The sequence below is a fragment of the Gekko japonicus genome, unplaced genomic scaffold, assembly GCF_001447785.1.
Source record: "Gekko japonicus isolate JY-2015 unplaced genomic scaffold, Gekko_japonicus_V1.1 scaffold260, whole genome shotgun sequence".
NCBI classification, from domain to species: Eukaryota; Metazoa; Chordata; class Lepidosauria; order Squamata; family Gekkonidae; genus Gekko; species Gekko japonicus.
The window spans coordinates 926,549-951,048 of NW_015162483.1; the positions used below are offsets into that span (position 1 = coordinate 926,549).

The 24,500-nt window shown below is 43.5% G+C and overlaps 1 protein-coding gene across 1 annotated transcript in view; it reads right to left on the minus strand.

Moving 5' to 3' along the window:
- The window catches only part of LOC107105868 (adhesion G protein-coupled receptor B3), a 436,732-nt gene that overhangs the window by 36,119 nt on the left and 376,113 nt on the right, over positions 1–24,500 (minus strand). Inside the window, exons 11-12 of the mRNA XM_015405914.1 lie at positions 7,207–7,353; positions 5,634–5,709 (exon numbers count right to left, since the gene is read on the minus strand). Coding sequence (XP_015261400.1) covers positions 5,634–5,709; positions 7,207–7,353 — 223 coding nt within the window. The remainder of the gene's footprint in view (positions 1–5,633; positions 5,710–7,206; positions 7,354–24,500) is intronic.

A 24,500-nucleotide genomic window follows, 5' to 3' on the forward strand; every position in this document is an offset into this window, starting at 1 on the left:
TTATTATTATTATTATTATTATTATTGTTGTTGTTGTTATTGTTGTTGTTGTTGTTGTTGTTGTTTAAATTTATAGGCCACCCTTCCTTGAAGGGCTCAGGGTGGTACACAACAGGCTAAAATATACCATAAATTAGTTGAAACAGCTTAGAAACAGCTTTGAAATGCTGTTTGCTTCCTCCCCTGGGTGTATCGGGGACTGGTCATGGAGGAGGCCATGATGAGAGCCGCAATGTGGCCCAGTGCTGTCCTCAACCATAGACCTGGTGGAACATCTTTGTTTTACATGCCCTGCAGAACTGAGCTAGGTCCTGCAGGGCGTGAATGTCACCAGGTAGAGAGTTCCACCAGGCTGGAGCCAAGGCCAAAAAGGCCCTGGATCTAGTTGAGGACAGCCGGATATCTTTTTGGGCAGGGACTACCAGTAAGTTTTGGTCTTCCGAAAGCAAGGACATACTGGGAGAAGTGGTCCTGCAAATATACTGGTCCCAGACCGTTAAGGGCCTTGAAGATCAAAACCAAAACATTGAAGCGGATCTGGTACTCAACCTGAAGCCAATGCTGCTGGCAAACCACAGACTGTATGTGTGCTGTTATAGGGGAACCAGTAAGTACCTACACCACTGTGTGCTGGACAAGCTGTAGTTTCTGGGTCACCCTCAAAGGTAGTGCTGTGTAGTTGCGAGTTGTCCAGAACTTGGTCATCCAAACAGGAGTTCGTATATCAGGACAGATATTTGCTAACTCCACAGTCCTAGTGTCATGTGCTCGAAGAGGAGTGCGACACCCTCCTTATTGGGGAGGACTGGGTACCCTTTAAAAGTGGTTATTTTATTCTGTTTATCTGGATATATATGGCTGCCACCAGGAAATTTTAAGGATTTCCAAACCTTTTATACTTTACTGTTGTTCTTACTATTTTGGTAGACCGAGTTCAAGGCTCCTGAGGAAGTATTTATTTCAGAGCTGGTATACTTGAATGAAAGAGGATTTATTGAAATAAAGCATAAATAAGAGGGTAGTACAATGTAACTAGTAATGTGTAAATACTGAACAATTGCTTTGGTATCCCACACAATCTTCTCCCTCTCTCTGTCAGGGATCTTTGCATGTAACTTTGTAACACTTGTTTATCTCAATGCCATATACGTTTACTGTTTCACTCTAGCCTGTCACTCAGACTTTCCTTTAACTCTTGTTCACTTAAAGTTTACTGTTTCCTAGACACTCAGCTTTCAGCTTATACCTGCTTCAACACAGAACTGCTTGTCTCTCCTTCACACACAGAACTCACTGAACTTATCAACTGTCAAACCTGTAACAGTAAAACCTGACTGACATACAACCCCTCCCCCTCTCTGTCAACCACCAATCATACCACACTTGCCTCTCTCAACCACTCTAATCTACTTACCACAGCCATGCAACCAAACTTTTAAAGAGACACACAAACACCAAAAACAAGGAATTGTTACAAGGAGGTTTTATGTTTCTCTGTCAGAGCACTGCAGCTGGGCCCACTCACAATTGGTGGGCACTTTCTGCCTAGCTCTGGTGGCAGTTTGGGCACTGGGCTGAATCCAATTGGGGGGAGTTCATGCATGTGCGTCTGCCTCACCCATTTTGGGGCCCCCTTTAAGGAGTCTTGGGGTGGAGCCATGCAGTGTCATACCCAGCTCGAGGGCTGTCACCCTGCTCCTTTCCCACATGGCAGGACTGGTGACCAGGTGGGACCACAGGACTTGGCACTCCAGGTTCCCCCCAGCAAATGTTCGATCAGGTAAAAGCTGTGCCAATGCTCCAATGGCTGTCACCCCAATACAACTGTGACCTATTTTACTCCTATTTGTCTTTGCATAGGTTTCTGTTCCCACCACTCGTCCAACTCCCCCACTGCCCTTAGGACTGCAAATCAGTAGGAATTTGCCATTAGGACTGCAAATCAATAGCATAAACTGTATTTGGCTTTATCAACCTCAAAAACATCAGGATGAGTATCCTAGAGGTAAAGGTAAAGGTTTCCCTTGCTCGAAAGCCGGTCAAATCCGACTCTAGGGTTGTGGTGCTCATCTCCGTTTCCAAGCTGAAGAGCCAGCTCTGTCCAAAGACATTTCCGTAGTCATGTGGCTGGCATGACTAAACGCCGAGGCACATGGAACGCTGTTACCTTCCCACCAAAATGGTTCCTATTTATCTACTTGCAATTTCTTGCTTCCGAACTGCTCGGTTGGCAGGAGCTGGGGCCAGAGACGGGAGCTCACTCCGCCATGCAGCACACTTGGGTCTCAAACTGCTGAACTACCGACCTTCCAGCCTGCAGTTCAGCGTCTTAACCACTTGAGTATCCTACATGAATTTTAAATATCAATATAATCTAACATCTTAGAAAATGGTGGCTACAGGAAAAACGTCCCCAAATTGGAATGTCTACCCAAGAAATTTTTAAAGCAGTAGTGCTCTGAAACACACACAAACAATAATATTCTCTGTACATATATATTTTTGTAGGGGTCTGTTGTAGATCCAGGACTAAGACTAGCATCTCCATACATCTGCCAGCACTCGGCTGCTGCAGCACAGGCAACCCTTAGGATTGTACTGCCTGGGCAGTAAACTGTCCTGCTGAGTCTTAGCATGTCTTTATAATTTTTTTTAAAATGACTTCTTAGTTATTCTGGAAGTGTTTGTGTTTAATGAGCCTCCACTTATTGTTTATGAATTTATGAAATGCCCCAAGGCACTTCTGGCATGGGACTTATGTTAAATAGGAAACAAGCCTACTTTGATTGCAAAACTAGAACTTGTAGGGGTAAGTGATGCTGTGGGATATACAACTTTTATGCCATGCTCCAGTATTTTCAGGAATCATTCAAATTTGTTCTGTTGAAAGAAAATAGAGATGCAATGAAGGACCTTTAGCTGTCCATATACACTCCTGAATGATAACATGTAATTCCATAGTTGTTTATTCAGGGAAAACTATCAATTAAACTTAGCAAAGCCTTTTTCTGACTAAGGGATATGAAGGGCAGAGGTTACATCTGACTGGGAGCAAAACAGACAGCGTGCTATATTTATTTCAGGGTTGAAATACAGGGATGTATAATTCAATTTCTGAATACAATTATGCTATTGAAAACAGTTGCCCCAGTGAAATAAATATTCACACTAATTTTTCAGTACACTTCAGTCTGTCTTCCAGTTTGATATGGGAAATGCATCTTTTTTTAATTGGAATGGAAAAATCCAAAACACTCAATTCATATACACCTATAAAATGTGAAGTGTGGCTGTATGCATGTTTACTTGGGTTGACCTCTAAATCTAAGCAAGTGTGCACAGGATTGCAGCATTCGTAATATAAATGGTTTTAATTCTAAATACACTAGTTCATGGGAGAGGGAATCTGGTATTAAAGCTGCTGTTATGGTTTGATGAAGCTGCCATGAGGTGCTCACATATTTCTAGATGGGAAATTCTAAAAGGAGTCATACAGGGACATCGGAAATATTATGCATGCTGCTTCATTTACACCCTACCATTCTACCCAGTGGTGACCCAAAGTAACTTCTGTCATTCTTCTCGCCTCCATTTTATCCCCACAACAACCCTCTGGGGTAGGTTAGGCTGAGAGTGTATAACTAGGCCAAGGTCGCCTGACAAGCTTCCATGGCAGAGAATTTGGACCTGGGTCTCTGAGAACCTAGTCCAACGCTCTAACTTGGTGACCCATAAAGAAAAACACAAGGGGAATAAATAATTCAGAAATTATTTCCCTATAGTGGAAGAGTGTGACATTGCCGAGTTTCTGGGTTCCTGCTCATCAAGCCTTGAAACGTAGCAATCTGTCACTGTGGTGCAATTGCCCTGACTACTGAAGTTTAGAGATAGGTAAGCAAGAATGTCCCTGAGCAGTCTGAGAGAATTTAGGAGGGAAATTTGTGTTGGAGAATGTGCACTACATGCCAGGCTGTACTTTCACCCTTTACTTCTAGGCTACTGTAAGCTAACCCCTTCTTTTTTTGCAATTTAAAGAGTCGGGGGGGGGGATAACTAGAATTAAGAAGTACTTTTATCCTGATCCTAATGCTAGCAGATGTCCTCCTCTTGCCCATGCCACATGTCTTTTGTCCACAAAGGTCCCTTAAAATCCTGGGATTACCTTTTCATTGCTCACAGGAGCTGCTGAGGAAGGGGAATGGCATGAAGGATCCATTTTTGCCACTGACTGTTTCACATACCTCTGGCTTGAGCAGCCTGTCTGTCTGACATATTCTCTCCCTCCCTCCTCTCTGATACACACTTTTGTCTGTGTCTCCTCCTCCGTCCTTTCTTACTGTCACAGAATTAGGGCCTGGATTGAGCCTTAGTCCTCTGTTACTTTATTTCTATAGTAATTAGCCTCTATAGTTGAATCTTTGGTTCTTTTTCCCAGGAGGTTTCAGAACTCTGAGGGTGTTGTGGCCTTCTGGTACTGATAACTCTGTACATGACTTTTGCCTTAGAGGATGTTTGTACATTCCAGAAGTTAGTGGTGTCACTATCAGAATCAAAAATAGATAGGGTATCTTAAATTAGCTTCCTTGACTCTCCTCGGCTTTCTGAGAGCTTCCTGACCCCAGAGGCAGAGACAAGGGGGAGGGATTTCAGTCAGTACATTGGGTCACTTTTGGTCAGTTGTAGTTTGGCCTGCGTCACATTCATGATAGTCCTACATGATAGGTATGTCAGCAGCTATAGGTCCAAGAAAGATATATACCTCTGAGTCACTAATGGTAAAGGAATGGCCATCAACAGTTCCATGTGAGACTTTGGTGGCTAGTCCAGAATGTTCTGAGTTTTATACAAGTGCACTATTTTAAGTATTGGGTTTGTGCTGAAATAGTCTATGTTGAATATTGAAATGCTACAAAGTGTTTTCTGTCTTAAGAATGTGTAATGAAATAAATTGAGCTTTGTTTAAGAACCATTGTCTCTCTCTGTACTAGATTCAGTCCCTTGCCAATCTCCACCCAACCAGTGAAAGAACTCAGGGGAACTGGGGGGTCCCAGGAATCCCTGGCCCCCAAAATCCTTCAACACTTACTCCATCAACCATTCTTGCCTGAACTAGGAAAAAACATGCTGTGCCTCTCATTATCCATGAATGGGTCAAGCAAATAACTTCATTCCATAGGACCTGAAGATCAGATCCTTTCTTCTCACAATTGCTACTGCCTCATCCCCCTCAGCTGCCACCACCTTATCTCCCCTTTCCCATCACACTTCCATTTCCTGCCTCTCACTGCTTCTTGCACTCTTCATATTCAACCTGCCTCTTAGCTGTCCTCTGGGGGGATAAGCAATTGGTGCTGATCCTATCAAGCACTAGAGAGGCAGGAACAGAGTTCTGCTTCTGAGAGTTTTCTGAGAGGGGAATATTGTGGATCAGAAAATTGTGGACCAGATATAAACATGGGTCTACAGGCCAGCTGATGTCCACCTCTCTCTTAAGAATGTTTTTAAGGGGAGAATTACCTATACTGTTTAAAAAACAACACACAACAATCATTGTCTGTTCTCAGCTCAATGCATCCTAGAGACGTACTTTTGAAGCAATATATATCATGCCATCTCCTCCAGTCATCACTTACCTTAAGGTGGGTAAAATAAGTTCCAGATTTTTGTACAGTACTGCTCCAAGCACAAATACAGTGGATTCATCTAGTTCTAAAAAAGAAGGGGGGAGGGGACAAAGAAAGACAATATGTACATTAAATGTGCTGCCTTTCTTAACCTTTTCAACTTAGTCAGCATACAGGTACATGGGATGGTATTTATCACTGTGGAAGAAGTTTTTAAGGAAATCATCACTGGAAGATGAAATATGTTTCCCAGCATTCTATCATAAAAATGTAATATGATATATTAAAGAGGGGAAAAGTCTATACAATGGAACATTTCACAAGATTTAAAGCGCTCAGAGGTCTGGCTGTTGTGTGAGATTCATCATTTCTGGGTGTTGTGTGAGATTCATCATTGGTGGCTAAACTGTGCCAGCATTTTGTGATATATTCTGCCTTGATTATGAAAGATCCACAGGAGTTATTTTTAGAGGACCTCTTTTTCTTTAATGTTGAAGAGGACAAGACTCTCTGCTGTGGAAATCTGCCACTACAGACACCACTGTAATTTAATTCTGGAACCTCAAGCCAAGGCATTTGGTGTAAGGGAAATCACTAGAGTGACAGGACTCCATATTAACACAACATATGGACCATGTTGAAGATTATGGTGCAGCAACTACCAAATGAACTTTCAACAGGGATCCGTAAATCCCATATCCTTGACATGCACACCTGTGTGACAGATAGGTTAGGTGCACTAACACTTCACATTTTTATATATGCAGTTAAAAACAAAGGGCATAATCTATTCACACATGGAGAAAGGATAATCACAAGACTCATATGAGTTCTCTCATCTCCCTTCCTCCTCCTGTGTGGTCCTCAGGCATTTGTATATAAAGATGCATGAATCACAGCATACTCACAATTATTTCCAGCAGAAGACATTGCATTGATATTTATACAGAAACCCACCCCACTCTTCATGTCCCCAGGCTGCAAGTTAATTTGCAATCTACATGTACCTGTGCACACTCACTCAAGAACCATCCATGATTAGAAAAAACAAAACAGCATCTGTCGAACCCAAAGCTACACTCATGAGATGTTCAGAAATGAATTGTGCCCATAATGAGTAAAGAGGCACACAAGTTATAATAGTGGATAGAACACAGATCCGGTTCCCTGAGGCTACTTTTAGAACCAACACAGGGTTCAGGGCCAGATCTACTCTTCTCACCTCCTGTTTCTTGTGCTGTCATAATTTCCTAACCATTTTTTTCAGTTGTGCAAATGTATACATTGATATGGTATATATTAATATGGTATCAGACTGCATTAGCCTACAGGAAATTACAGTAAAGGCAGAAAAGAATCAAAATGAGGAAAATAAAAGGACCTGTATTTTGCCCCTTATATCCACAAATGCAAACAGATATACTAGGGGAAGATATAAATGACAAGCTTGGGTCTCTGTGTGCAGCTAGTTGCACCATGAACCAATGATTCCAAATTCCTCATTCTGACCACAACACTGCACTGTTGCCCTAATTAAAAATACAGTGACAGAAAGTCTGGTGTTTTTTATTTGTTTTTTTACCTGTTGACATAGGGGTGAAGATATTTTTGGGAATGACAACTCTGTCTTCTGAATTACGTGCCCAGTCAACCATTCCTTTCCTTCCTTTCATGGGGAAATTGATGTCCGTTAGAACGGATGCTGCAGGAAGCTTCTGAATGCTAGCCACTATAGAGGGGGAAAAATCAAAAGATCAACCAGAACTCCTGCTTTATCTTTCAGCATCATTAAGGTATCATACTAGGAAAAGTACATTAAAAATTTGACCATGACGGAAAAGGTGGTGACAACCCCCCCAAAAAAAACATTTAAAATGCAAAAGAACATTTATAAATATATCAACTGAGACAACAAGAAAATCTATCTTTACAATTAATAGAAAAGCTATGGATGAATGTTATGGCCTCGACTCTCTCATTCAACAGTCAAATTCGACATCTTAATGGGGATTATTCAATCTTTTGGCTCATGTTCTGAAAATCACATGGAATGACACAGTGGTTCTGTCTCCTCAGAACATATTCAGGATGGATTTATTTTATTATTTTTTTTAAAAAAGGGAGAGTATAACTTGTTTTTGGATATATAACTTCTAGAGCCAGGTTAATGAAGCAATAACAATGCTGCTATCCTTTGCATGGGCATAATGAGATTTGAAAACAACTCCCATTAAATAGATTGACATATTAGCAGCTGGTAGTCTGTTTGTTTCTGGGCAGCAGTGGCTTAGAGGTTAAGACGCTGAACTGCAGACCAGAAGGTCGGTAGCTCGGCAGTTCGAGACCCTAGTGCCATGTGACGGAGTGAGCTCCCATCTCTGGTCCCAGCTCCTGCCAACCTAGCAGTTCAAAAGCAAGAAATTGCAAGTAGATAAATAGGTACCGCTTTGGTGGGAAGGTAACAGTGTTCCATGCACCTTAGCATCTAGTCATGCCGGCCAGTGCTGACTCTTTGGCTTGGAAACGGAGATGAGCACTGCCCCTAGAGTTGGATTTGACTAGCTTTCAAGCAAGGGAAACCTTTACCTTTACGTTTTTAGTCTGTTTCTACCCAAGGTAAAAAATAGCTACCAGTAGCTCACAAACCATTTTCCATTTCTCTTCACTGTGAAATGTAATTATTGCTATTTCATTACTCCTTTTCTCAGAGTATTTAGAGAGCAGAAAGCTTTGGAAACATTACCTTATTTTAGCTTCACAACAACCCTTTTAAGCAAGTAACTGATATCCCCATTTGTAAGAGTGAGGCTGGTATAGTGAGGACAGCATAAGAGCTCTCAGTGTGCTTGTGATTCAGGCTTTCCCAGGTCATTAACAATAATTATTTTCCATTAAAAAACAAACAAAACAACAACAACAAAAATCAGCATAGTACCTCTGAACTAAATTTACAAAATGTAACAACTACTGCAATCCATCTTAAAGGTCAGGCACATACTGTCAGACCATGGTTCTAAATGCAAATATGGTATCTTATTTTTCCACAAAAACACCCACCTATTCATTATTATCGCTACAGAAGATTGGAAATGTACGGATAGAAACCAGCACAATTATTAAAACACTAACCCTATGCTGAAGGCGGCAAACTTGAATGTTGTTTACTCATTTCCCCCTATTTATAATGCAGTTGTTATCTAGACATCTCTTTTATTGGTGCTTTAAAAATCTGTGCATGATTCCATGGCAACACTGCTAGTTTCAAGCAGAATTCCAACTACTTGAATGCTTCTGACAGATCTCGGTGCCATTATTCACATTCACAGAGATGATAAACAATCTCAGAGCTCCATTTCTAATGTGAGCCAGAGTGATAATTGTTTTTTTTGCACACTGCTTCTTGTAATCATTTTACAACCAGAGTAATAAAGTTCATGTGGTTTGCACATTGCCTCTATGTACAATGATGTGTATAAGCAATTTACTGCAAATGCCCCAGAGAGGGGTAAAAGAGAAAGACAACAGGAACATGATATCTCTAAAAGCATTCACAGTTGCAAAATTATAGCAGAAAACCATTTGGTCTCTCATAAGTGGATTTCATTTGAAAGGAAATTGTAATTTAAATCAAGAAACAAGGAAAATTAAGGTATTAATAATATTAGCTCTACAGAGGTCCCGGTCACATGAGCGGGATGATCCGCTGTCAAAGGGAAGCACATTAGAGCAGGAGCAAAAAGAACTGCGGGAGCGTGATCCAATGTGCCCCTGTGACTCCGTGCTCCAGCAGCCGATCACATGTTGTGCAGCAAACCGGCAGTAGCGCGGTTGTGCGCATGCATGGGACGGGGAACGGCGCTGGTTGCGACGGGCTACCAGCACTTCCCCGACCAGATGCCTGGAGTTGCCGCGCATCATCTGGAAGGTAGTGCTCTGTTGCTAGTATCTTTTAAATGCACGTTTTTGGGCCGAAGGGACGGATCAGGGACGGGTGCGTGACACTTCCCAGATGTTGCGGTGTGATCATGCCCGCTTGATGCGCCCCCGATCCATCCCTCTTGCAGGGCAAATCCTCCCATGTGACTGGGGCCAGAATATATTGCTCAACAACTGCCTCTTAGTTCCCAATTAACCTGGTTATGTATTAAAGCATCACTTCAGTACAGCTGTATTTTAGGCCTTTCTAAACATTTATTTATTTTAAAAATGTGTATCCTGCTTTTTGGTTAACAATCTCTGTTCCAAATGGCTAACAAGAAAGATAATTTTTTTTGGAAACAATACACTAAAATGTAAGCAAATCCAAATCAAACAAATGTTAAAAGAGCCAGGAGATGTTGACATAGAATGTCCAGTATGGTCAAAGGAACTGCTGAAAACTTACTAGAAAAAGAGTAATCTTACTGTGTGTTACAAAGCCAGAAAAGATAGGTCAAAGAAGGCTTAGGCCTTTAATGGAGGATTTCCAGAGTCTGCTGTCACTGAAAATGTCCTGTCTTTTGTACTCACGGATCAAACTTTTGATATAGAAGGAATATGAAGCCCAGCATCCATGGAAGATCTTAGCATGATATGGAAAAAACAGCCAGTTAACCCTGGTCCTAGACAATTCAGGGCTTCAATGTTGCCCTTTTATGCAGATAGGTGTTAAATAGTGGGCTCCATGGATGAGCAGACACCAAGTCTAGTGATCAGCTCTACTTTATAAGACATTTCAGCAAGAACAAGACAGAACTCCAGGGCCACAGCCCTGTTTAAATAGCATGCAAATGCCACACCCAAACTCACCCCACTCCCAACTACCGGCTATTTACATAACATTGCTTCTTGACTGGTTACTTCCAGAGTCCTGGTGGGCTATTGTTCTTGGGCTCCAAGGTCAGCCCGTCTGTCAGGAGGGCGCTCTCAACCCCCTCCCGACTATGCCGGAACCCACCCCCTCTGTTCCCGAAAGAACCCCGGCCTGGGGTCTCGGCCATTCCCAGGGGGTCCGGGAGTACTTGCAGGCAGACCTCACCGAGGGGATGGAGCCACAAAAGGGGGAAGACGAGGTAGAGGAGGTCATTGGGCCCGACAACAATATGGAGATAGATGCAGAGAGGGGTGGGAGGTACAATGGTTCTGAAGTCCCTATGCAGAGAAATAGATGTTGGTGAGGGCACTTTAAGAGTTGGGTGGTGGGTTCACCATGTGATGTTGTTGAAGCAAATAAAAATGGCTCTCAGGTGTACCCGAGGAGGAATGACGGTGAGAGACGCGGAAGAGACAGAGAGGAGTGAAGTAATTCGGGCTCGTCCAAGCGTACCGCCGGGTTGAAAGAGAGATTGTGTCAGCTCTCAAACGACAGTTCTGAGGGGAACCTAGGCCTTTTATGCTTCTCCTACCACACTGGATAGAACTCCCGATCCAACCGGACCCCGCAGCCCAGGAAAAGCTCACACCGTCTCTGGTAGAACAGTCCTGGAATGTTTCAGTCCCAATACATAACAATAGGGTTGCCAGCTCTCAGTTGGGAAATACCTGGAGATTTTGGGGGTGGAGCCTGGGGAGGGCAGGGTTCGGGGAGGGGAAGGACCTCAGCAATGTATAATACCACAGAGTCCACCCTCCAAAGCAGCCATTTTCTCCAGTGGAACCAGGCCTGTAGCCAGGATTGTTTTGCTTGTGGGGCATATTTTTTTTCTTATGGGGCAGACAAATAAAAATAAAATAAACATGAATTGCAGCTCTTCAAACCTGAATTGTATTCATAGCTCTTCAGTCCCCCCCCCCCCATAGATCTTCAGTCCCCCCCCCCCATTTTGATCCACCATCAAATGAAAACTGGACTTTTTGGTCGCTTTAAAAAATTATGATTTACTTGCAACTTCTCTTTAAACATGAATTGTGGCTCATCCCCCTCTCACCAACCCTTTTTTGCTTGCTTTAAAAACATCATTAAATATTTGCAGCAGCCCTACGGCTTCTGGTCACTTTCACTCCTAGACAAACAACTGTTAGGTCTAACAGCTGATCTGCAGGAGTGAAACTGACCAGAAGATGGAGGGTGCCTTCCCTTTCTTTCCCTAAAAAAACCCTAGCCTTGCTGCTGCTGTTGGGCTAAGCACACTGCGGGGGTGGGTGGCATTCTCAGGTGATGGGGCAGGGCTCGTGGGGGGCTTCACACCCAAATATCCCACCATAGCCAGAGCAGAACTGATCTTGGTAATCTGGAGGCCAACTGCAATAGTAGAAGATCTCCAGGTGCCACTTGAAGGTTGGAAACCCCAAACGCAGAGCTACTACATCCTTGTAAGTCCACTGAAGTTAATGGGATTAAAAAGATGTAATTCTCCTTAGAATCACACTACAGATGTTAAAAAAAAGCTCAACTGGGCCACGCATATTGAGAAGTGATGTAATCTATTCAGGCTTAATGACTCACCTGTTATTTGTGAAAACTAGGCCTTAGAGCTGCTACACTTCAGTTTAGGACAAACAAACCCTGGTATGGGTGGGAGAACCTCCCATCATGAGTTTCCAAGTAGCAGTGGGGAATTTTTAAAAGCAGTTCTTCCTCAGAAGTGATATCATCACACCAGCAATGCTGCCCTTCCATGCCCCCCCAAGCAGGGTTACCAGGTCCCTTAGACCTGCCAGCAGGAGATGGGGGGTTGAACTTACCAGGAGTGGGGAGGAATGCTGAATATAAACACGGTGTGCCTACGTGACCCAGAAGTGACATAGGCACGTCGGAAACATCATGGGGGCCCCCCACAATGCTCTGGGTTTTGGGCAAAACTCTATAGTAGAATTAGCTTCTACCATAGAGTTTTGCCCCAAAACTAGAGTGTTGCCCCCCCCCCCCGACGTCACCAACGTGCCTATGTCAGGCATGTCACATTTATTTCCAGCTTCTTGCCTGGGTTTTTTTGGGGGGGGAATTGGGGGCAGAGAGGAGCACACAAAACCAGGGGACCCCCACCTGCATCGGGGGTCTGGCATCCCTACCCCCAAGCTTCCTGCTGGTTGCCAGGCTCAGCCTGGAAACCCTACTTCAGCTCCTCAGTTTTCTGCACTGCCTTTGAATAGTTTAGCACATTACTGGAATGGGCATTTGGGCATTAAAGAGGAAAATGGAACGTAAACAAATAGTATGCTACCTGGGCAACTTTTTAGTTTGCTGGGAAACCAGCTTTCGGAATTATGAGATGCCAGGAACTGGTGAGAAATTGAACTATTTTCCTTGGCAACTGAGAAGACAGAGTGTCCAGCAACATGGCTCATCTTCTAGGGAATAGAAATGAACTATCAAGAGTTGTGCCATCTGCATGGGATAAATTAGGGAGGATCTAGACAGGGAACCTGCATATGGGAAACTGCATCTGCAAGATATGCAGGCACTGGTGGGCCAACTGCATTTTGTTTGTTGGCTAACAGAACCAAGTAGAGTTTTCCTACATCAGTTGTGAAACACCACCATTTCAGAAGTCAAGAAAAGAGCATAACCTACACCTGCAATGGTCACCAGCAGTTCTAACTCTTGAATAGTTGAGTAGCTCTGACAGCCCTTGTCAGGATTCTATCAAATTTCAATAGAAGTATGGACCAAGATTTTCATGTATGTGTGCAATTGTAGTCAAAGGGGGGGGGACTTTTTCAAGCAGAAATGCTTTTTCTGGTCCCCAGTCCATTGTCTCAGGAGTTGAGGACAGAAGATGTACATGCCTGGTTTATACCACTTCCTCAGATTAAATCGTTTGGATGAGGAATGGGCTGTGTGCCTTGATTTAGTATATGCTAGTATTTGCTTCTCCCTCATGGATCACTGTCTTGACGTGGTGAGGGGGCTTGCGTGGTTCGATGAGGCTGTAGGCTATGCCGTGGATAGTCAAAGGGGGGGGAGAGAAACTTTTTCAAGCAGAAATGCTTTTTCTGGTCCCCAGTCCATTGTCTCAGGAGTTGAGGACAGAAGATGTACATGCCTGGTTTATACCACTTCCTCAGATTAAATCGTTTGGATGAGGAATGGGCTGTGTGCCTTGATTTAGTATATGCTAGTATTTGCTTCTCCCTCATGGATCACTGTCTTGATGTGGTGAGGGAGCTTGCGTGGTTCGACGAGGCTGTAGGCTATGCCGTGGAGGGCCATGCAGGATGGACAGGCCACAGCAGAGAACTCAGACCAAGTGTGATCCACGGGAGAAGGAAATGGCAACCCACTCCAGTATCTTTGCGAAGAAAATCCCATGGACAGTAACAAAAGGGTAAAAGATATGACACCGGAAGATGAGCCCCTCAGGTCGGAAGGTGTCCAATATGCTACTGGGGAAGAGCAAAGGGCAAGTACAAGTAACCCCAGAAAGAGTGAAGTGGATGGAACAAAGCCGAAAGGTCGCTCAGCTATGGATGTGTCTGATGGTGAAAGGAAAGTCCGATGCTGCAAAGAACAATACTGCATAGGAACCTGGAATGTAAGATCTATGAATTAAGGTAAGCTTGATGTGGTCAAAAATGAAAAATGAACAAGACTGAACATCGACATCTTGGGAATCAGTGAACTAAAGTGGACAGGAATGGGCAAATTTAACTCAGAGGACCATTATATCTACTACTGTGGCCAAGAATCCAGTAGAAAAATGGTGTGACCTTGATAGTCAACAAGAGAGTGTGAAAGGCAGGAATTGGATACAATCTAAAAAAAAGAGAGAATTATCTCGGTCCAAATCCAAGGCAAACCATTCAACATCACAGTAATTCAAGTCTATGCCCCAACCACTGAGGCAGAAGAGGCTGAAGTGGACTGGTTCTATGAAGACCTACAACACCTCCTAGAAGTAGCACCAAAAGAAGATGTCCTCCTCATCATAGGGGACTGGAATGCTAAAGTAGGAAGTCAAAAGTTAACCAGAATAACAGACAAGTTTGGCCTTGAAGAACAAAATAAAGCAGGGCAAAGGCTAACAGTTTTGTCATGAGAACACACTGGTCATAGCAAACACCCTCTTCCAACAACCTAAGAGGAAAAATGATGTCCTCATCATCATAGGGGACTGGAATGCTAAAGTAGGAAGTCAAAAGGTAACTGGAATAACAGACAAGTTTGGCCTTGGAAAGCAAAATGAAGCAGGGCAAAGGTTAACAGAGTTTTGTCAAGAGAACACACTGGTCATAGCGAACACCCTTTTCCAACAACCTAAGAGGCGACTCTACACATGGACATCACCGGATGGGCAACACCAAAATCAGATTGATTATATAATTTGCAGTCAAAGATGGAGAAGCTCTATCCAGTCAGTAAAAACAAGACCTGGAGCTGACTGTGGCTCAGACCATGAGCCACTCATTGAAAAATTCAGACTTAAACTGAAGAAAGTTGGGAAAACCACTAGGCCATTCATATTTGACCTAGATCAGATCCCTGATGAATATACAGTGGAGGTTTAAGGGACTAGATTTGTTAGACAGAGTGCCTGAAGAACCATGGACAGAGGTTCGTGACATTGTACAGGAGACAGCAATCACCACCATCCCAAAGAAAAAGAAATGCAAGAAAGCAAAGTGGCTGTCTGATGAGGCTTTACAAATAGCAGAGGAAAGAAGGAAAGCGAAAGGCAAAGGCGAAAAGGAAAGATTTACCCAACTGAATGCAGATTTCCAGAGAACAGCAAGGAGAGATAAGGAGGCCTTCCTGAATGAACAGTGCAAAGTAATAGAAGAAAACAATAGAATGGGAAGGACTAGAGATCTCTTCAAGAAAATTGGAGAAATCAAGGGAACGTTCCATGCAAAGCTGGCCATGATAAAGGACAAAAACGGTAGGGACCTAACAGAAGCAGAAGAGATTAGGAAAAGATGGCAAGAATACACAGAAGAACTATACAAGAAAGACCTCAATGTCCTTGACAAACACGACGGTATAATCACTGACCTTGAGCCAGACATCCTGGAATGTGAAGTTAAATGGGCCTTAGAAAGCATTACTAACAACAAAGCTAGTGGAGGTGATGGTATTCCAGCTGAACTATTCAAAGTCTTAGAAGATGATGCTGTTAAAGTGCTGCACTCAATTTGCCAGCAAATTTGGAAAACGCAACAGTGGCCACAGGATTGGAAAAGATCAGTATACATTCCAATCCCAAAGAAGGGCAACGCCAAGGAATGTTCAAACTATCGCACAATTGCACTCATATCACACGCTAGCAAGGTCATGCTCAAGATCCTACAAGCTAGGCTTCAACAGTACATGGATAGAGAACTGCCAGAAGTACAAGCTGGGTTTCGAAGAGGTAGAGGAACTAGAGATCAAATTGCCAACATTCGCTGGATTATGGAGAAAGCAAGAGAGTACCAGAAAAATATCTACTTCTGCTTCATTGACTATGCTAAAGCTTTTGACTGTGTGGATCACAACAAACTATGGCAGGTCCTTAAAGTACCACCCTTCATCCCCGACCCTGGAGAAAAGAAGCAACTCATTGCAAGGCAAGTCCCCATATCCCCACATTGGTGAGGTGGTGGGTCAGCAACTGATGTTCGACAGTGTCAAATGCGGCCGACAGATCTAACAACAACAGTGCTACCAAACCGCCCCAATCCAGATGCCTCTGGAGGTCGCCAGTAAGTGCAACCAGTGCTGTCTCCGTCCTATGTCCCAGGCGGAAGCCAGACTGGGAGGGATCTAATACGGAAGTGTCATCCAGAAAGCCCTGAAACTGTAATTAATTTGCCCAAATAGGGCAAATTGGAAACCGGCCTATAGTTGGCCGAATCGGCTGGATCCAAGGATGGTTTTTTCAAGAGAGGGCGGACCATCGCTTCCTTGAGTGCCCCCGGGAACCGTCCCTACAAGTGGGACTTCTTGATAATCTCCCGTAGGGCACCTCGAAACCCTTCGTGGCTACCTTTAATGAGCCAGGAAGGGCAAGGATCAAGGCTGCACATAGTTGGGTGTACAGTCCCGAGCAATCTGTCAACTTCCTCCAGGATGAGAGGGCTGAAAGAATCCAAAGCCGACAAAAACCTGCAAGGGGCCTCGAGTTCACTCACTGCTTCAACTGTGGCAGGGAGGTTGCGGCGGAGCACCAAGACTTTATCTGCGAAATAGCTCACAAATGCCTCACAGCCAATGTCCAATTCCCTAGCATTTGATCTGCCCTGTGGCAGAGTTATCAACTAAATTGTTCTAAACAATTGAGCTGGGTGTGAGCTTGCAGACGCAATCGTAGTTGCATAGAACTCTCTCTTAGTGGCCTTGACTGCCACCTCATAGGATCTCATAAACATCCTATAAGATGCTTTTGTAGCTTCGTCTTGAACATGATGCCACCATCTCTCTAGCCATCTCAGCTCTCGCTTCATAAGCTCCAGCTCCTGGGCAAACCAAGGAGCAAGCTTAGAGCGAGGTGCAGAGGGCACCGGGGAGCGATCTCACTGATGGCTGTAAAGAGTCAACTAAGCTAGTCCCCCACAAGCTCATCCAACGAGCCACCGGGGGGCATCAGATCCTGCAGAGCCACCTGAAGCCACACTGGGTCCATCTGGCTCCGCAGGAAAGCTAAAATACGCTCACCGCCTAAACTGGGTCGGGGTGGCACATTCAGACAGGCCCTCAGGGCATGGTGGTCCAACCATGGTACTGCCAAAGCAGTAATCCGGTCCACCATTACCCCAGCCGTGAAGATCAAATTGAGCGTGGGTGGGAGTCGTTACAAGTTGGGAGAGTCCCAGCGCCGCCATGGACAACACTAGGTCAACTGTCTGAGTGGAAGCTGTGTCATCGGCATGGACGTTGAAATCACCCAAGACTATCAGCCTAGGGTGTTTCAGCGCCCAGCCTGATACGGCCTCTATCAGGGACGGTAGGCTATTGGCCGGTGCGTTAGGTGGTCGGTACACTAGCCAAATCGCCACACTTTCCCCGGCCTCACATACCAGGCCGACACACTCAATGCCCATGATTTCGAATGGCGGGAGCACTCTGAAGGATCCATTCCATTTCTCCACGTCTTTCCCTTTACTCTCTGCCTGGACCCACCGCTGTACTTTCCCCTCCCCAGGAACACCGAAATTTTAAAACTCTTTTTAAAAATTCTTTTAATTATGTATGTTTGGGGAGGGGCTGATTTGAATAATTTTATAACATGATTTTAATCCCATATGTTTTAAATTGTTAGCCACCTTGGAAGCCCTTGTAAAGGCTGAAAGGTGGACTATATACTTTTAAAATAAATATCACCTGTCAAACGCAGCTTCTTATCTATAAAATGGGAATAATGATGATCTGCCATAAAGAATTGTTGGGAGGATGAGAGAGAACTGATTCCACACTGGAATAAATACAAGCCAAATCGCCACACTTTCCCCGGCCTCACATACCAGGCCGACACACTCAATGCCCATGATTTCAAATGGCGGGAGCGCTCTGAAGGAGTAAGCTTCCCAAATGAAAATAGCCACTCCCCCCTGCCCCCTAGTCCAGGATTGGTGTAGGACCGAGAACCCAGGAGGGGCCAATTGGGAGAGAGCTAAGGTCTCCCGTCCCATACCCAGGTCTCAGTCACACATACCAGGTCTATCTCCTGCTCTAGCAGAAAGTCCCAGAGACTATGATCTTATTATTGATAGATCTGGCATTGCACAGCATCAATGCCAGAGGGGGGTAATCTTTCCAAGCTCCACTGCCAACCATCTTCAGGATGGGTTGCAGGCGGGAAGGATGCCGATCCATTCCATTTCTCCGCGTCTTTCCCTTTACTCTCTGCCTGGACCCACCACTGTACTTTCCCCTCCCCAAGAGCACCGAAATTTTAAAACTCTTTTTAAAAATGGTTTTAATTATGTATGTTTGGGGAGGGGCTGATTTGAATAATTTTATAACATAATTTTAATCTCATATGTTTTAAATTGTTAGCCACCTTGGAAGCCCTTGTAAAGGCTGAAAGGTGGACTATATACTTTTAAAATAAATATCACCTGTCAAACGCAGCTCCTTATCTATAAAATGGGAATAATGATGATCTGCCATAAAGAATTGTTGGGAGGATGAGAGAGAACTGATTCCAAACTGGAATAAATACGTAGTCCAGGACTTCCTAGATTATAACATTTCAGCCGACATGTGGAAGCATCACATATCTGAACACTCGACTGTGACTGAGTACATTTTCTGTACACAGATAGCTATCACGTTAGGGAGAATGGTTTTGGCTAAGCATTCTTCATGATATCATTATTCTACATGTGGTCACCTTCACTTGCAGGAGGAAGTGTACCACATACTATTTCTGCATGTTTTAAATGACGTTGAGATAATGGCTCTAAAGCATTCAGCACAATTTTAAGTTCATAACAATACTACTAGAATGCAAACAGAGAGAGTATATTTTAAAAATTATGAAAATTCTGCACCTCCCTACAGTGATGTTGCATTGAACACAGCTGCAAGTATTTGAGACAGAACTACCAGAAGTACAAGCTGGGTTTCGAAGAGGTAGAGGAACTAGAGATCAAATTGCCAACATTCGCTGGATTATGGAGAAAGCAAGAGAGTACCAGAAAAATATCTACTTCTGCTTCATTGACTATGCTAAAGCTTTTGACTGTGTGGATCACAACAAACTATGGCAGGTCCTTAAAGAGATGGGAGTACCAGACCACCTCACATGTCTCTTGAGAAACCTGTATAAGGGCCAAGAAGCGACAGTTAGAACCGGATACGGAACAACTGATTGGTTCAGCATAGGAAAAGGAGTACGACAAGGATGTATACTGTCACCTTGCTTATTTAATATATATGCAGAGTACATCATGCGAAATGCTGGCCTAGATGAATCACAAGCAGGAATTAAGATTGCTGGGGAAAAGATCAACAACCTCAGATATGCAGATGATACCACTCTAATGGCTGAAAGTGTGTCCTCATCGTCGTCCTCCTCCTGGATAGAGACTGGCCTGGTATTTACAAACAGAACTTGAAAAGAAGGGAGCTAGTTGGTACAAACACTTTGATTTTCTCATCAAAACACTCAAAATAATGAAAAACCTCTATTTGTCTATTTCCCCCTCCCCCTGCCCTAGCTTATTGCCATAAAGGCCCATCCTTACAGTACTTAATCAAAGCTAGGATAAATGGGTTCTGAGTGATTCACTACAAAACTAAACATTTGGAAAATTGCTTTTATATTATTTTAGGATTCAAGTAACATCTAGGTCAGTGTGCATTAAATAAAACCACAACCAATCTAAAGATAATCCTGTGGGAGATATGTGATTGACATACTCTGGAGACTGACATTTGCTGTTCACCCAGAAAAGCAGATAGTGAGCTGAGAAAATAAAGGTTTCTTTGATCACTGAGTGAACCTTGTCCTATTCTGCAGGACTAGAAAACAGTCTAGCAAAAATAAAATCATGACTTGTCCAGATATTTTGTTGAAACATCCAGATATGCACTGTGCAATCATTTGAAATATGAACATTAAATTCAGACTTTGGTAAATTTGGCAAGAGGGCCACGGTGGCTCAACGGTTAAGACGCTGAGCTGCAGACCAGAAGGTCTGTAGTTTGGCAGTTCGAGACTCTAGTGCTGCGTGATGGAGTGAGCTTCCGTCTCTGGCCCCAGCTCCTGCCAACCTAGCAGTTTGAAAGCAAGAAACTGCAAGTAGATAATGTCCCAGCAACAGTGAGCGAGGCCTTGGCCACGACCCCATGAGACCAGCTCCCACTCACCCTGGAAGGCACCGGCAGGAAAGTTGGGCTGATGGGGGCGGGAGCAAAGAAGCGGTGAATGAGGTTGAGGTGGCTGGGGTTGAGGCTGGGTGACGCCCCGACTCCCAAGACAATGCCAAGCACAGCCCCTGAAGATGAGGCCCCGGGTCTGGGTGAGCTGGGCAGACCAAAGAGAGATGCCCCAGATGAGCCCCACACATCAGGAGACCTTGGGGAGGGCAGACACCCTCCCTGTGAAGCCCGACAATGGAAGGGCACTCTGCATGCCGGTCCCGACACATGATGCCACAGCAAGGCTGACCGTGCCTGAATGCTCAGCTGAGCATCGGAACCCTTATATGGGGGCAGGGCCTGCTCTGACAGACACCCCAACACCCGATAGGGGGAGGTCAGGTGTGAGGAGGGGTATACAAAGGGGATGAGGAAGGAGGTCAGGGAGGAAAAAGCGGAGCCTGGATCGAGAGAGAGACAGAGCTGAGAGGGCGACTCCCAAGGCATCCGTGGGGTCTGGCGCTGCGGTGGGTGATGTTAACCCCACAGCCAGCCCATTCTGAGACCTCCTGTCCCCGGGGAGTGAGGGAAGCAAGAAGCCAGGGGGATAGCATCCAGAGGCAGGCGCCTCCCTGAGCATGACCGATAAATAGGTACCACTTTGGTGGGAAGGTAACAGCATTCTGTGTGCCTCGGCATTTAGTCATGCTGGTTATATGACCACGGAAATGTCTTTGGACAGCACTGGCTCTTCGGCTTGGAAACGAAGACAAGCACCACTCCCTACAGTCAGATTCAACTGGTTTTCAAGCAAGGGAGATCTTTACCTTTTAAATTAGTATTACCTTTACCTTTTTAATTAGTATTAAATATTGCAATTGTTTTTGGCACAAAATAGGCAGAAAAAAGCCACATTTTCACAAATGTGTACCGAACCATTAATCCCAATGTTATCCAACCCATGGAAATCTCTAGATAAAATGAGACTGACAGTTTTAGTTCCTGTATAAGGTAAAGGTAAAGGTTCCCTTGCTCGAAAGCCAGTCGAATCCGACTCTAGGGTTGCGGTGCTCATCTCCGTTTCAAAGCCGAAGAGCCAGCGCTGTCCGAAGACGTTTCCGTGGTCATGTGGCCGGCATGACTAAACACCAAGGCGCACGGAACGCTGTTACCTTCCCACCGAAGTGGTACCTATTTATCTACTTGCAATTTCTTGCTTTCAAACATAATTCTGATTGCTCTGATGGCACATTCCCATGGTGGGGAAAAATAGTTCCACATTCCATGGTTGGAATAATATTTTTAAATGTCACAGGGAATATAAGGGATTCAACCCTGCCATGCATACATCCTCAGTCACCTGGGCCTGATAACTGCAATTTAGTATTGGGCTTGTTTGTTTTCAATCAATCAATCAAATACCTTTTAATGGCATAGCAATATAGGTAACTACATCAATAGTAAATACAATACTCCAGTAAAATATCGATAGAATAAAACAATTAAGTATTTAAAAGTCAATTGCACATTGATTACCAGAATGAATCAGGTATCCTGCTGGAAGAATAAAATAGCATTAATGAATTAATAGAAATAGGGGAACAAGGAGGGGATAAAGGATAAGCAATTGGGTTAGGTTAAGCTTAATCTTAAAAATCTCAACCAATAATCTGGCAACACAAGAGGTGGTTTGGGGATTAAGATCTTCTAAGAGCTGAATCAATAGTTGTTTATTGGAAAGGTCATTTTGTTGAAAATGGTTTGATAAAAACTGTCTACGTTGGGAAGTAAAGAGAGGAAATTCTAAAATAAGGTAAGGAATCTGGTGTTCTCAGCTCACAAGGAGAAAGCCTGTTTTGGAAAGGAATTTGCTTAAATCTGCCTGACAAAACCTTGGGAGGGAAAGCATTTAAATGGGTCAGTATAAATACTCTATCGTGAAATGGAGAGTCTAAGAGAAGTAATGGGGCATCAACTTGTGTCTTTTATTGATACCTAAGTTGGTAGCTGAGCAGGTGAAAGGTTGGGAAAGAAACAGTTTTTGTAACTCGTGGTCTAGGAGGCTTTCCTGAATTATTCATGAAATATAATTTTCATCAAATAAAATAAGAGAACCAATTGGAATACCAGTTTGTTGAAGCTTAGAGACAAATACATGCTGCGGTCATACGGAGCATTAGCCACGCTACAGAGACGGAAGATAAGCGGATTTTCTGGGCGCGATCACACCGCCACATCTGGGAAGCGTAGAGCTCCCGTGGCTCACCTGAGGCTTCCCGACGAAGATGCGGTTTAAAAAACTAGTACCTCCGAAGTGTAGACTCTCAGGGCCAGATCGAAAGTGGATTTTTTAAAATAAATTTTATTTGTAGATTTTCATGAAAATATACACAAACAAATTGCCCATCTTGTACAACAAGATTATAAACTTGGGAGTCATATTTCATATTTTACACTTATCATATATATTTCTTATCTAACCAAACATATAATTTATTCCATCTAGTTTTAAACAGTAGTTCATCTTTGCCCTGTAAAGTTGCATTTAATTTATCCATCTCAACCACATCCATTATTTTATATATTATTTGTTTCTACATTTACAGCAGTTTTTTGATAAGTTTTGGATAGCATTTTACCACCTTATCCAGTGACCAATGCCACCTGTGAAACATTTTGTACACATTTTCCTTATATGGAATTGATCTTAAATATTTCACCCTTTTCCATGTTTTGGACCAAGTGACTATATCTATAGTATGACCCATATCCTGCATCCACGTGAGTGAACATTTGATAAATCCACGTGAGTGAACATTTCACTATATAACTTATATAAATTATATAACTTCTGTATAAGCTTATCAAGATCTGTTTTTCCTCTATAAAAACCCTTTAGTTTATGTTTATCATATATCACCTTCATCTGTATATTCTCCCACCACGACAGTTTAATATTTTGCTTTGCTAAATTGTCCTGGGTCAAATTATCATTTTCATCTAGCAAAGTTTCATAGCTTAACATTTTAGAATATGTCATAATGGAGGGTTTGGTGTAAGCTTCAAGTGGTGATATCCATCTCGGAGTTTGATTGTAAAAGCGTTCTTTAATTTCTTGCCATATTTTATTTAGTGTCCCTCTTATTGTATGTTGTTTAAAATTTGAATGTATTTTTTTCTTTTTCATACCATAGGTATCCATGCCATCCCATGGCTATATCGAAGCCTTCTAAGGTTAATAGTCTTTTATTGTCTAACGTTATCAAGTCTTTTATCCATCCCATCACTGCTGCAGAGTAGTATAATCTCCAATTTGGGAGACCAAAGCCTCCTCTATCTTTTTTATCCTGCAATATTTTCCATTTAATACGTGCGGTTTTGTTTGACCATACAAATTTTCTACAGATTACATCTAGATCTTTGAAGAATTTAAAATTATTCAGTACCGGTATGTTTTGAGCAAGAAAGAGAAATCTCGGCAAAATATTCATCTTTAGGAGCGCTATTTTCCCCATAAATGAGAGTTTCAGCTTTCCCCATTTTAATAAATCTTGTTTTATTTCTTGGAGTAATTTATTATAACTATCTTCTATTAGGGTATTTTTTCTTTTTGTCATTATCACTCACAAATATTTTACTTTCTTTACAATGTTCATACGAGACAAGTTTTGAATTTGTTCTGTTCGTTTTGCTGTGCAATTCTTGTTTTATTTCTTGTTTTAGTTAATAATTCTTTATAAAAATAGACCCAGTAGGGCGTTCCCCGGATGGGCGTTGGTATGCCACCAGCTGCCTTGGTGGCCTCTGTGCTGCGCCGCCGCCGCCAACCAGCTGCTCCAGCCTCTCGGGGCTTGTTTCCCGCCTGCTGGCCGCGTCGTCCTTCTCTCCTTCTCCGCGGCAGCCCCACACGCCCCAGTCTCTTCCTCTGGTGCGGCTGGAGCTGCGTGCCTCCCTCGCCGGTCCATTCTCTCTCCACGGGTCGGTTTCGTGCCGGTAAGACTGGTTGCGGGGGGAAGGTTGTCCGGGGTTCTCGGTGAGATGGGTTGCGGGGGGAAGGTCGGTGGGAGTTCTGGGGTCTGGCGCTCGTGGCCCTCGACCCCTGGAGTGGGACAGTTGGCAATACTGGTAATAAAGCTTGTTTGTTGTATTTACAAAAATATATCTGAGTCACAGTA